The sequence below is a fragment of the Scyliorhinus torazame genome, chromosome 4, assembly GCF_047496885.1.
Source record: "Scyliorhinus torazame isolate Kashiwa2021f chromosome 4, sScyTor2.1, whole genome shotgun sequence".
In the NCBI taxonomy this organism is placed as follows: Eukaryota; Metazoa; Chordata; class Chondrichthyes; order Carcharhiniformes; family Scyliorhinidae; genus Scyliorhinus; species Scyliorhinus torazame.
In genome coordinates, this window is record NC_092710.1 from 154383264 (window position 1) to 154397530 (window position 14267).

The 14267-nt window shown below is 48.7% G+C and overlaps 1 protein-coding gene across 7 annotated transcripts in view; it reads left to right on the top strand.

Moving 5' to 3' along the window:
• greb1 (growth regulating estrogen receptor binding 1) overlaps positions 1-14267 on the top strand; it is a 563483-nt gene that overhangs the window by 245037 nt on the left and 304179 nt on the right. For all 7 annotated transcript variants that reach the window (XM_072498796.1, XM_072498792.1, XM_072498791.1 and 4 more), the window contains one exon: positions 653-829. In XM_072498796.1, coding sequence (XP_072354897.1) covers positions 653-829 — 177 coding nt within the window. The remainder of the gene's footprint in view (positions 1-652; positions 830-14267) is intronic.

Genomic DNA, 14267 nt, shown 5'->3' on the forward strand with positions numbered 1-14267 from the left:
TAAGATTAAACCACAAATAACAAATATTGAAATGTCTTTAGAATAGGAGTTCCTTGTCACCATCCTTTTCAATTTAGTTCCATCTTTCTTTTGCCTTGTGTATCACATCCATCTGCAGAGAATGGGTAGGCCTACACCTTAGTAAACTCCTTGGAGGCACATGCAGTTGATCTGGCGGACATTCAACATTAGCTTTTTTATTTCCTTCCTGCAGAAAACGTTTGCCTTGATTTCGTCCACCAGATTAATATAAACAAGTTCAGCATTTTCATTATTCTGTTTGTATAACAGTTTTAAATCTATTTACATACCTGTTTTCCCTGGTCTTGTGGAATCAATTGAGTAATAGTCTGATTTACTGAAAAACAATATTAAATGTAGGACAAGTTATATTTTTCCCTTTTCTGTAAAGACACAAACTACTTGGTTTGTCTCTAGTTTTGGATTTGTGCTGCTTATTTAAAGATTAACTTTAATTTTCAAAATTGATTCCACTCACGGAACGAGATGATTTGGAACATGTTCCAATCACGCAACCCAGCTAGTTTATGAATGCTAAAATTCAGTTCAGCTGCCTGCAAGTCTTATTGCTTCTTTAGGGCCCCAAGGAAAGAAAATGAAATTGTCTGACACTTGCAAATTTTTGTTTTAGGCTTCTGTCAGGCAGGAAAGGACTTGCGGCTTGTTTCTATGTCGAATGAGCAGATTGAGGTGCCATCAGGATTCTTGCTAATCGGTGCCAAATCTCCTAACCTTCCTGAGCACCTTTTAGTCTGTGCTGTGGATAAACGATTTTTACCGGATGACAATGGCCGAAATGCTTTATTGGGTAAGATTATATTTCATTATAACAATCTATTTTGTATTCTTACTCGGAACGGTAAAGTATGAAGGCATTATTGTGATGTGAAGCTACCTCCAAGGTATAGCCCCAATTCATGGGCTGAACTTATTTTTGCCAATTTTAAAATAAGATTGTTTGGCTGCAGGTTTTGCTTTCCTCTTGATAATTTGGTAACAGAAATTCAATGGGGCTCTTTAAATTGTCAGCAGAAGAGCTAAAAATGTAACTTTCAAGTACCTTCAGGGAATTAAATTGAATAATAAACTGCCATATTCAATCGAGAAGTGATTTTTAAAGTGTATTCAATAAAATGTACATTTGGCCAAATTGTTTTTTCATATCCGTTTATTTGGTTGAGCTGGTAACAAACTGCAGTATTTGAAGGGTTGATTAACTTTTTAAAAAATGGTTGTAGATTGAAAACAAATGCTTAAGAAGCCTTTTAAATTCAATAGGCAATTATCAATCAAACATTTTGTTATAAAAGCAATAGTTTGCATTTATATAGCTCCTTTAGTGCAACGGATTGCTGAACAAAAGATGACTCTAAACCACATAAGGGCAGATGACCAACAGCTGAAATCTACAGAGGCAGATTTTTCAGTGACCTAAAAATGGAAATAGAACTGAAATGGTTTCAGGATGGAATCTAAGAGCTTGACAGCTGAAGGCAAGGAGCCATTGGTGGAGTGATTAAAATTGGGGATGCTCAGGGCGGCACAGTGGTTAGCACTGCTGCCTCACGGCACCGAGGTCCCAGGTTTGATCCCGACTCTGGGTCACTGTCCATGTGGAGTTTGCACATTCTCCCTGTGTCTGAGCGGATTTCATCCCTACAACCCAAAAGATGCGCAGGCTATGTGGATTGGCCACGCTAAATTGCCGCTTAATTGGAAAAAATAAATTGGTACTCGAAATTTATTTTTTAAAAATTGGGGTAGCTCAAGGAGCCAGAATTAGAGGAGTGCAGATAGCTCCAGAGGGATGCAAGGCTGGAGGGAATTACAGAAATAGTGAGGGATGTGGCCATTGAGGAATTTGAAACCAAGGATGAAAACTTTAAAAGTGAGCTGTTGCTTAGTCAAGAGCCAAGGCAGAGAGTGGGTGACTGAGACTTTGGGCGCAATCTATCCAAATTTGTTCTAAGTGCGGTAGCGAGCGGGAAATGCCAAGTGTTCCCCTCCAGCCGACCCGCCGAGGCCGTCTCCGGTATCTAACGCTAATTGGTCTACTTAACGACATCCCATGGGCTTCGCGCCACAAATGATTGTCCCGCCGGCTGATAGGCCGGCACCACGCCCAGCAGCAGCTCCCTGCTAACGAGGGGGAGCAGCACTTAACCCGATTCCACAGAGCAAATCCCATACAGCACGCAGTCATGCCACCATGCAAACCAACTCCAAGATGCTGAACTAGCCAGACTATTAGACATAGTGAAGTCCAGATGGGATACCTTGTTCCCCCCAGGGGGTCGGTGGGTCAGCCACAGGACAACCAGTGCCCCCTTGGAGGAAGTGGCAATTGGCAATGGCTGTCAGCTTGGGGAGTGTGAGAAGGAGGTCAGCCACCCAGTGCCACAAGAAGCTAAACGACCACTGGGCCGCGCAGGTGAGTTAGCACTGGTTGCTGCCCCCCCCCCCCCCCCCCACCCCTCCCCTCCTCAAAGAACAAAGAACAAAGAAAAGTACAGCACAAGAACAGGCCCTTCGGCCCTCCAAGCCTGCGCCGACCATGCTGCCCGTCTGAACAAAAATCTTCTGCACTTCCGGGGTCCGTATCCCTCTATTCCCATCCTATTCATGTATTTGTCAAGATGCCCCTTAAGCGTCGCTATCGTCATCCACCACCCCCGGCTTGTGGTGGTGCATGACGCTTCCAGCTCACAATGCCCTCTCTATGTCCTCTCCCACTCACCATATACACATTGTCCCGCAGGATCGCCATCTGATGGTGCCCTCCGGAGTGGTCCCTCCCCTCCAACTTCCCAAGGGGACACCACGGAGGAGAGGTCCAAGGATGCCACCATAATCACGACATGGCTGTCATCTCCACCCTCCAGCGGCGCAGAGCCATACACCACGGTGGGCCAAAGTTGTGGACAGGCTTCTGGGACACAATCTGGTGAGCACCACAAAGTTGTTGATGTACAACCGGTGGAGGCAGGAACATTCAGGGAGACAGCAGTTGGAGGTCTGCTGGATCCCAGGACCCAGCTGCGTCACAGTCAGAGGGTGAGCATCTGAAGCAGGTTTACCCGAAACTGATGCAGTCATGGTGCGGCCGTGAGATTCAGAGGGGGATGTCCCAAAGGCTGCGGGTGCAGGAGATAGTGCCGGCAATGTGTGGCACCAAGGCCAACACTGCAATGGTGGCGACCGCAGTGGAGAGCCTGGAGCACAAAGTTAGCACCATGAGTGAAGGTGTCCAAGGAGAATCTCAGTTAGTGACGGCCATGGCTGAGCGCCTCAGCAGCATGTTCCGAGTCACTGGGGGATGTGTCCCTGACGCAGGTGGACATTACGGAGGTGCTGTGGAGCATGTCCCAGTTTCAGGTGAGCATTGCCGAATGCGTTGCAGAGCATGTCCCAGTTGCTGGTGGACATGTCGCTGTCTCAGGTGGACCTTGCCAATGTGCTGCGGACCATATCCCAGTCTCAGGTGAACATTGCTGAGGCACTACAGAGAATTTCCCAGTCCAGCAGGTAGACTTTGGCGAGGTGCTGCGAAGCATGGCCCACTCTGAGTGGCATTGCTGAGGGCATCGACACCATGGTGCAAACATTGGGGATCTGCTAGGTCTGGCAGAGCCCGATGATGCAGGGGCATATGGAGCTCAAGCCAGTTGCCTCCCTCCCCATTCTGAGTAGACCCACATGGCCCTATGGGCACCGACCGGAAGGAGGGACCCCCAACCCCCACATGACAACCACAAACCTTGGAATCTGAAACCGGAACATGGTGGCATGACGGGACATGTTTGCCCTAGAGGACGCCTGTTTGGGGCATCAATGGCCACGGGACATGATAAGCAGCAGGTTTCCTCCACCTCTGATGTGCATCCTGAAGATACACCTAAACATAGTAGGGCACGGAGGGCTAAGCAAATACAGGATCGTTTGGCACCCCGATCTCAAAGTTATTAGGTCCCACCCCGCCACCATAGACATCATGACTCCCCGTCGCCATGCCCCCTCCCCTCCCAAGTGAGCAATACCCTCTCCCCAAGTGATCAATACCCAACTATGGGGTCAGCTCCCCCTCCCCCCTCATTATTCCTCAGGCCCCACCCCTTGGTAGTGCCCCAGGCTCTCTGGCGGTGCCAACCTGGGGGTTCCAATGGCCTCCGAGCTCCCTCTTATGGTCATCACAACTAGTTTCTATTTTTGGCGCTGAGGACCCGGATTCGAATGCCGGCCCTGGGTCACAGTCTGTGTGGAGTTAGCATATTCTCCCCGTGTTGTGGGCCTTGGGCTAGGCGGGAGAACTTCAGGTCGGGGGTCGCGAGGCTAGTCTTCTATCTGCTTTCGGAATCATCTTTGAAGTATTTCCCTTGAGGTAACTTTCAATTCCCAGGCAGGTTGCAATGGCTACTCTGCTCTCTGCCTGCTTTAAAGGCTCAGGTTTTTTTTGCTGACATTCTAATGCACATCCCATTAACAATTACAAGTGCCAGGTCTTTTAGCAGTTACCTCAATTAAAGAAGCTTTTCAATTGTTAACACAGCACCTCACGTTCCATAAACTCTGAAGTGCTTCCTGGAATGTGCACCTGTTAGTGTCTAAGCTCATAATTTTTAGAAAGGAATTTTTTTCTATTTGAAGGAACTGCATGCCTTTATTAGAAGCTATGATTTATCATTCCAGCAGGTGGGTCCACTCAGAAATATAAGACAGCGCTCCGAAAGCTAGTGACATCGAAACAAACCTGTTGGACTTTAACCTGGTGTTGTAAAACTTCTTACTGTGCTCAGCCCAGTCCAACACCGGCATCTCCACTTCAGAAATATAAGCGCAAGGGTTCCTCAATGAGGAGCATCTCACATCTACTGTTATTCTCTACATTAGCACCAGAGAGTTGAGCACAATCTTCCACATGTTGCTGTCAGTGGTCTGGGGGACCAGTGCTCCAGATCTGGGTGGGGAGGGAGTTTAAAGACTGAAAATTGCCAGCTCACGGACTGTCACTCAGCAGGGTGCAGTGCTCTAACTGTGAGATGTGGTAGCTTTCCGGTCGACTACGTCTGCAGGAGGTGTAACCAATGGCAGCCCCTCACAGACCGCGTGGTTCGGTTGGAGGAGCAGTTGGATGCACTTAGGAGCATGCAGGTGGCGGAAAGCATCATAGATAGGAGTTATAGAGACGTGGTCACATCCAAGGTGCAGGCATATAGATGGGTGATCACTAGAAAGGGCAGGTAGTCAGTGCAGGAATCCCCTGTGGCTGTCCCCCTCTCTAACAGGTATACCGGTTTGGATGCTGTTGGGGAGGATAGCCTATCAGGGGAAAACAGCAGCAGCCAGAATAGTGGCACAACAACTGGCTCTGTTGTTCAGAAGGGGAGCGCAAAGTGCAGGGGAGGGCAAAGTGCAGGCAAGCGATAGTTATAGGGGACTCTATAGTAAGAGGCACAGATAGGTGCTTCTGTGGATGTGAAAGAGATTCCAGGATGGTGTGTTGCCTCCCTGGTGCCAGAGTCAAGGATGTCTCTGAACAAACACAGGAAATTCTGAAGGGGGAGAGTGAACAGCCAGAGATCGTAGTACACATAGGTACTAACGACATAGGCAGGGAGAGTGATGATGTCCTGCAGAAGGAGTTCAGGGAGTTAGGCAGTAAGCTAAAAAGCAGGACTTCTACGGTTATAATCTCAGGATTACTCTCTGTGCCACGTGCCAGTGAGGCTAGAAATAGAAGAATAGTGCAGCTAAACCGGTGGTGTAGGAGGGATTGTTTCAGATTTCTGGACCATTGGGATCTCTTCTGGGGCAGGTGAGACCTGTACAAGAAGGACGGGTTGCATCTAAACTCGAGGGGCACCAATATCCTGGCTGGGATATTTGCTAGAGTCACTCGGGAGGATTTGAACTAGTATGGCGGGTGGTGGGCACCAGAGCGTTAGCTTAGTAGGTGTAATAACTGAAGGGGAAATAGAGAACAAAAACAAGAGAACAACATCATCCTCGGGCAGAGCAAAAAAGGTGACGTGTGAGAAGGGAGGTGGTCAATGTAGGACTGAGGGTGTTGTCCATGTACCTTAAATGCGCACAGTATACAGAACAACGTAAATGAGTTTGTTGTGTACATTGAAATTGGCCCGTACGATGTTGTGGGTCACAGAGATGTGGCTGCAAGGGGATCAGGGCTGGGATCTAAATATACAAGGATATGTGTCCTATCAAAAGGACAGGCAGAGGGCAAAGGGGGCGGGGTTGCATTGTTAGTAAGGAATAAAGTTAAATCGATAGCAAGGAGTGAAATAGGATCAGAAGGCATAGAGTCTCTGTGGGTAGAGTTGAGGAATCGCAAAGGTAAAAAGACCCTGATGGGAGTTATGTACTCATGATGTGGGGCAGAAAATAAATCAGGAGATACAGAAAGAATGTAAAAAAGGCAATATCACAATAATCATGGGGGGCTTCAATGTTCAGGTGCTTTGGGAAAATCAGGTCGGTAGTGGATCCCAAGAAAAGGACTTCGTGGAATGTCTAAGAGATGGTTTTTTGGAGCAGCTTGTGACAGAGCCTACTAGGGAACAGGCAATTCTGGATTTGATGATGTGTAATGAGACAGACTTGATTGGGGAACTTAAGGTGAAGGAACCCTTAGTGAGCAGTGACAACAATATGATAGAATTTACCCTGCAGTTTGAGTGGGAGAAGCAGGAATCGGATGTAACGGTATTACAATTAAATAAGGGTAACTACAAAGACATGAGGGAGGAGCTGGCTAGAGTTGATTGGAAAAAGAGCCTAGCAAGCAAGACAGTGAAACAGCAATGGCAGGAGTTTTGGGGGATTATTCGGGAGGCACAACAGAAATTCATCCCAAGAAGTGGGAAACATGCTAAGGGAAGACAAGGCATCCATGTTTTTTTAAAAATTTAGAGTAGCCAATTAATGTTTTCCAATTAAGGGGCAATTTAGCGTGTTCAATCCACCTACCTTGCACATCTTTGGGTTGTGGGGGGCGAAACCAACGCAAACACGGGGAGAATGTGTATACTCCACATAGATAGTGACCAGAAGTCATTGTCTACACCATGGTATGAGAGCCCATAACAATGGATGTCTACATTTGGACCAAGCTCAGGAGCCCCTCACTAATGGTCCTCTGTATCTGGATCATGCTTTCAAAGCCCTCAGCTATGGTCCTCTGTGACTGGGAAATGCTCTCGAGGCTCTCGGCCATGGTCCTCAGAGCCTGAGTCATGCCTTGGGCTCTGCCACATGGCTCGGAGGTCTTACCCCAGGCTTTTCATTGCGGTCGTCAGTGTTGGCCTGGTTGCCGTTCAATACCAGTGCCATCTCCTGTGCCTGAAGACTTTGAGACTCCTTCAGTTGATCTTGCCGTTGCTGGAATCTTGCTGATACCACATCCTGGATTTCCTGGCTCTGCCTTTGCATCTCCAGCAGCTCAGGGGGGACTGTTTACAGAGGCTTGGCATCTGGCTGAGGGCCAGCTGTGTCCTAGGATCCAGCAAACCTCCAACTGCTGTCTCCCTTGTATGTTCCTGCCTCCACCTGATGTGCATCAGCAACTATGTGGTGCTCATCAGATAGTTACCCAGAAGCCTGCTGCTCAAATGGCCCACCAAGGTGTGTTTCCCTGCGCTGGTGAATGGTGCGGGTGATGCCGGATAGGTGCTTCCTTTCCAGCTTTCCACCAAGGTGCTGCCGGTGGTTGCGGGAGGGGTGGGGGGGGGGGGGCTTTCCACCAAGGTGCTGCCGGTGGTCACGGAGGCGGTGGGGGGGGGTCGGTGACTCCAGACGGACCGGCCTCATTTGGTGTTGATCCTGCAAGACAAGAAACACGGTCAGTGAAAGAAAGGAACAAGGATCTGGGCAGCATAGAACTCACTTAAAACAGGTCATATGGACGAGGATTTAGTGGATTCTCACTTCTGTGATACACGCCAACCTCACTGTCAGTCATGACTCTCTCTTGTGCCTCCCCTGCTACCTCCATCTCTCTCTCTTCATCGGGGATTAGAAGACGCACCTCTGAGATTCCCCCTCTTTTCTTCTCCCTCTCCATTTTTATTATAGTCTATCTTGTCCTGTGGGGACACGTAGAAGGGATCGTATATCAGACATCTGGTGGGTGGGGGTTACAGCAGGTGGTATGTGTGGGCACCGGGCCTCAACAGGAAGAGGTAGTGATGAGTGCCAGGGGGATTAGAGGAAGATTGTGGGGGGCGGTTTTCTGGGAAGGCGCAGCGATGTCAGGGAGTGGATACATGTTGACTTTCCAGGTGTGACAGATGGGACTGATGCTAGGAGGAGACAGATGGTCATTCACTCTTGCAAAGAGGTTATTCATTTTCTTGTGGAATTGGATGTTGGTCCTCCATGTCAGGCTGCTGAAACTGACTGACGCAGCTATCGCGTCCCAGGCTTCATTAGCCTGGCTGCTCCTGGACCTGCTACCCACTCGGGGGTACAGGGTGGCCCACCTCTCCTCCACTGCTTACAGAAGCCTGTTCAGGTCCGACTCCAGGAAGCGTGGAGCAGCTCCCCACACTGCCATCCTCCTGGCTTGACAGAGTGAGAGCAGAGAGACCGTTTAAATCCAGCTCCCCTTTATTAACAGTGCACAGCTGAGCCCCAGGTCGGGTGAATTAGACGCCTGGGAAATCCAAATCGGAGTGATTCACATCGAGGTTCATTTATTTATTTATTGCACAAAGCGCAGGAAATTCCAGTGCACCAATTTCGCTCCCGGCATGAGCCACTCATTTTGGGGGGAAATCCCGCCCTGCACGTTTTCCAGGAGGGGTTAGAGATAACTCTTGGGGCTAAAGGGATCGGGGTGGGAACAGGTTGCTGATTTGAACAATGAGCCATGTTCATGGTGAATGGCACAGCAGGTCTAAAGGACCGAATGTCTTACTCGTGCTCCTATTTCTATGTTGCTGCACCATTTTTCCAATGAGTTTTGAAAAGTGCTTCTTGACCTATTGGATAACTTTGTTTTGCATCTGTGACAACTAGGTCAAATGAGGTACTCGGCTACAAGACACACAGCATATGATATAACCAGATTTTCTAGATAACCAGCAGGGTTGTAACAAGACAAGCTGGATATCAAATAAAGAGGTTTTTATATAAGTATGCCTAAAATAGATCATCTCCTGTTTTTCCCCTTTAGAAAGCTGTACAGCTTCACTGATGCCAGCAGGTTTCTGCTACTTCTTGCAATGCACACCTTTAATACAGGATGTGAGGCAATAAGTACCAGCAACTATTCTATTTGTGAAGGGAATCACAACCTAATTCTATCTTTACCTGGGACGGAATAATCTGCTCTTTCTGGTGCTGAGCTTGGAGGTGGAATGGTCATTTAGGTAGACGGGATGGTGGCTTACTAAAATTCCGCTGTCTTCCCGTCTCCAGTTCTGGGCAGGAAGGCATATGGTTGACCTTTCCACCCCACCATCAATCGAGGCCCTTAAGTGTCAAATTAATGACCACTTAAGGGGACCATCCTGTCGCTGCTGGTATCAATCCTGTCATCATGAGGCATGTACAACAGGTAAAACTGTACGATCAGCTTGTCACCTCCTGCGGGGAAGGGGTGGGAGGGGGGTGGGGGAAGAGGCTGACAGCCACTCTCCTGTCCTTTCTGCCATAACATCTCTTCATGTGGACCCCCCCCCGCCCCAAGCTTCCCATTATATTCCTTACCTGTGGCCTGGCTCACTCCACAATTCTGGGACTCCAGTGCCTGTCCTTCTGGCAGCAGCCACTGCCTCCCCAGTGGCGCTGTTGAACAGAAGAACTGACGGCCTCGATTTGCTGGCAGCACGCAGGATTGGGACCTCCACCCCAGGGTGTTGATTACAGGGGAAGGCCCACTGCTGGCATCACCATTTCCTGATTGGTTTGTGCTTCAGTGAGCCTTTCCGAGAACAGACAGCTCAGGACTCTCATCAGCTTTCCATGTGGCAGGCGAGGCCTCCAGTGTCTCAACAAAATTCTATCCTTGATGTCTATTCTTTCCAAAGTCTCTAATTACTCATAAGGGATTGGCTAAACACTTTGCGGAATCATTTATTGACAGTTGGCGCATGATAATATTTACGCAAAGATAACAAGCTTGAAGTAATCAGCAGAGAAGAGCTGTGTATGGATTGTTCTGCTCACAGCCAAAGTGAAATTGAGACTGGATCACATGATACACCCCTTCTCATGATGGCATGCCGCCATCCTTCAAAGGGTATTATAACCAGGTCAATTCCCTTCCATCAGATTGGGATGAGTCACAAGCATTAGCTCTTTTTCTCTCTCTACAGATGCTGCCAGACCTGCTGAATATTTCCAGCCTTTTTTGTTTTAATTTTATCTGCAATATTTTGCTTTAGTGGGACTGATTAACAATGCCTTTAAAAGGTTAGGTTGACTGTTAGGCTTAGGCTTGTCTGCGCAATGGCACTGATTTAAGGCAGCTTTCATTTTATTCCATCACTGGAGCCGTGTGGCCTGAGGCTTGCTGCACCATCAGCTCTGGAATGCCCTCCCTCCATCTCTCTGCCTCACTTTCTTCCACTAAGGCATTGCTCAAACCCACGACTGGCCAAACTTTCAATCACCTGGACGAATATTTTCTTCGGTAGCTCAGTATCATGTTTTGTTTCAAAATGATCCTGTGTAGCATTTTGGGACTTTTTATCCCAATATAAATTGTTGTGGTAGTGTTATGTGTAGTAATATGTGAATGAGTTTGACCAGGGAGCATAATCTCCAGGTTTACTGGAAGTTAGGGAGTGAGTACTATTTTAAAAAAAAGAAGGATGACATACATTTGTAGAATGGGCAGACATGTAACAAATAGATAAGTGTGGAGTCATATATCTCAGGAAGAAAATCAAAGAAATGATGATGTATACAGTGACCAGGGGCGAAATTCTCCGGTATCGGCGCGATGTCCGCTGACTGGCGCCCAAAACGGCGCAAATCAGTCGGGCATCGCGCCGCCCCAAAGGTGCGGAATGCTCCGCATCTTTGGGGGCCGAGCCCCAACCTTAAGGGGCTAGGCCGGCGGCGGACGAATTTCCGCCCCGCCAGCTGGCGGAAAAGGCCTTTGGTGCCCCGCCAGCTGGCGGAAAAGGCCTTTGGTGCCCCGCCAGCTGGCGCGGAAATGACATCTCCGGGCGGCGCATGCGCGGGAGCGTTAGCGGCCGCTGACAGCATTCCCACGCATGCGCAGTGGAGGGAGTCTCTTCTGTCTCCGCCATGGTGGAGACCGTGGCGAAGGCGGAAGGGAAAGAGTGCCCCCACGGCACAGGCCCGCCCGCGGATCGGTGGGCCCCGATCGCGGGCCAGACCACCGTGGGGGCACCCCCCGGGGCCAGATCGCCCCGCGCCCCCCCCCAGGACCCCGGAGCCCACCCGCGCCGCCTTGTCCCGCCGGTAAGGTAGATGGTTTAATCCACGCCGGCGGGACAGGCATTCCAGCAGTGGGACTTCGGCCCATTCAGGCCGGAGAATCGCGGGGGGGGGGGGGGGGGGGGGGGGGGGGCGCCAACCGGCGTGGCGCGAATCCCGCCCCCGCCGAATATCCGGTGCCGGAGAATTCGGCAACTGGCGGGGGCGGGATTCACGCCAGCCCCTGGCGATTCTCCGACCCGGCGGGGGGTCGGAGAATCTCGCCCCTGATTCTGTTAGGCATGGTTAGACAGAGCGAACTGGCAATTCAAATATATTTATGCCATACAAGTGGCCATAACATTTTTGTTTGGCTGCGTTTATTTGTGCCACATCACTCGGGGGAAGTATTTCCTGCAAAAACTGGCAGGATTAAAACAAACAAGTTGACTTAACTCAGACTAAACTAAAAATAAAGTTCAAATCAACCTTTCTTACTTCTGTACAGTCTTCAATCAATTTAAAATTCTTGCATTTACTCTACCTATGATTTTATCACCTTTCCCTCTTAAAGAATGTTTCTGACGATTCAGTTAATGATGAAGACAGAAAATAATAATCTTTTTAATAATAATCTTTATTGTCCCAAGTAGGCTTACATTAGCACTGCAATGAAGTTACTGTGAAAAGCCCCTAGTTACCACATTCCGGCGCCTGTTCGGATACACAGCGGGAGAATTCAGAATGTCCAAATTACCGAAAAGCACTTCTTTCGGGACTTGTGGGAGGAAACCGGAGCACCCGGTGGAAACCCGCGCAGACACGGGGAGAACGTGCAGACTCCGCACAGACAGTGACCCAAGCTGTGTATTGAACCTGGGACCCTGGCGCTGTGAAGCAACAATGCTAACCACTGTGCTACCGTGCCACCAGATTCTTTTCTTTTAATAAATTTAGAGTACCCAATTCATTTTTTCCAAATAAGGGGCAATTTAACGTGGCCAATCCACCTAGCCTGCACATCTTTAGGTTGTTGGGGCGAAACCCACGCAAACACGGGGAGAATGTGCAAACTCCACATGGAGTATAGTGTTCCATTCTGGTTGCCACACTACCAGAAGGATGTGGAGGCTTTAGAGAGGGTGCAGAAGAGATTTACCAGGATGTTGCCTGCTTTGGAGGGCATTAGCTATGAGGAGAGGTTGAATAAACTCGGTTTGTTCTCACTGGAACGACAGAGGTTGAGGGGCGACCTGATAGAGGACTGCAAAATTATGAGGGGCATAGACAGAGTGGATAGTCAGAGGCTTTTCCCCAGGGTAGAGGGGTCAATTACTAGGGGGCATAGGTTTAAGGTGCGAGGGGCAAGGGTAGTGGGTGCCTGGAACTCGCTGCCGGAGGAGGTGGTGGAAGCAAGGATGACAGTGACGTTTAAGGGGCATCTTGACAAATACATGAATAGGATGGGAATAGAGGGATATGGATCCCACAAGTGCAGAAGATTGTAGTTTAGACGGGCAGCATAGTCGGCACAGGCTTGGAGGGCCGAAGTGCCTGTTCCTATGCTGTACTTTTCTTTGTTCTTTGTTCTTTGGACAGTGACCCAGAGCCAGGATCGAACCTGGGACCTTGGCGCTGTGAGGCTGCAGGGCTAACCCACTGCGCCACCGTGCTGCCCCCTGCCAACAGATTCAGTAATTTTCAGTAAATTAACTCCTCCACTTCCAATGTTTTAGAAAAAAAGAAATCTGAACCTTTACTGTTCAAAAAACTATTATTATTCAATGTGTAGCTTGAAATAAAGACCCTGGGATTAAGATTCCCATTACCTATCCAGGAGCTTCTTGCATAGAGCATTAACGCACTGAATCTAGTGTGAGGACGTAGCACTCTCTTGAAACTGAGATCGTGTTACAGATTGGAGACTGGAATGAATTGCTGCTGGAAAATTAAGTTTTTCTTTCCTCTTGGGTTATTTGCTGTATTGAAAAGGATGCCGATCACATTGCGCATGTTCCAACCTACAGTCACCATGACCTGGCAACTGAAGTGTGGGCCAAGTATGCATGCACAACTGCTCTTGATGCTTTGTTGGTCAGTGGCAGGAGTTACAGTATTTTAGGTTTCATAAATAGGGGCATGGTGCACACAAAAAAATACTTGCATTTATACAGCACTTCTCACAATCACCAGACATCTCAAATCACTAGACAGCCAGTGAAGTACTTTTTGAAGTGTAGTCATTGTTGTAATGTGGGAAACACAACCGCTACTTTGTACTCAGCAAATTTCCACAAACAGCAATGACTATATAATCAGTTTTTTGTGTGATATATTTCTTATTTTAAATTTAGAGTACCCAATTCATTTTTTCCAATTAAGGGGCAATTTAGCGTGGCCAATCCACCTATCCTGCACATCTTTTGGGTTGTGGGGGTGAAACCCACGCAAACACGGGGAGAATGTGCAAACTCCACACAGACAGTGACCCAGAGCCGGGATTGAACCTGGGACCTCGGCGCCGTGAGGTTGCAGGGCTAACCCACTGCGCCATCGTGCTGCCCTCTTTTGTGTGATATAGATTGAGGGATAAGTATTGGCAAGGACACTGGAGATAACTCTGCTGATTTATTTTCAGAATAGTCCTGTGGGGTATTTACATCCACCTGTGAGCAGAAGGAGACTCCATGAAACGTCTCTTCTGAAACACTGCACCTCTGACAATGTAATGTCCCCTCTGTATTGACTTGGAGTATCAGCTTTGTCCGTTTCCGCGCCGAAATCGGGAACAGCGATCGGGCGGAGAATGGCTCCTGATGCCAAGATCGCGGCAGGCGCCG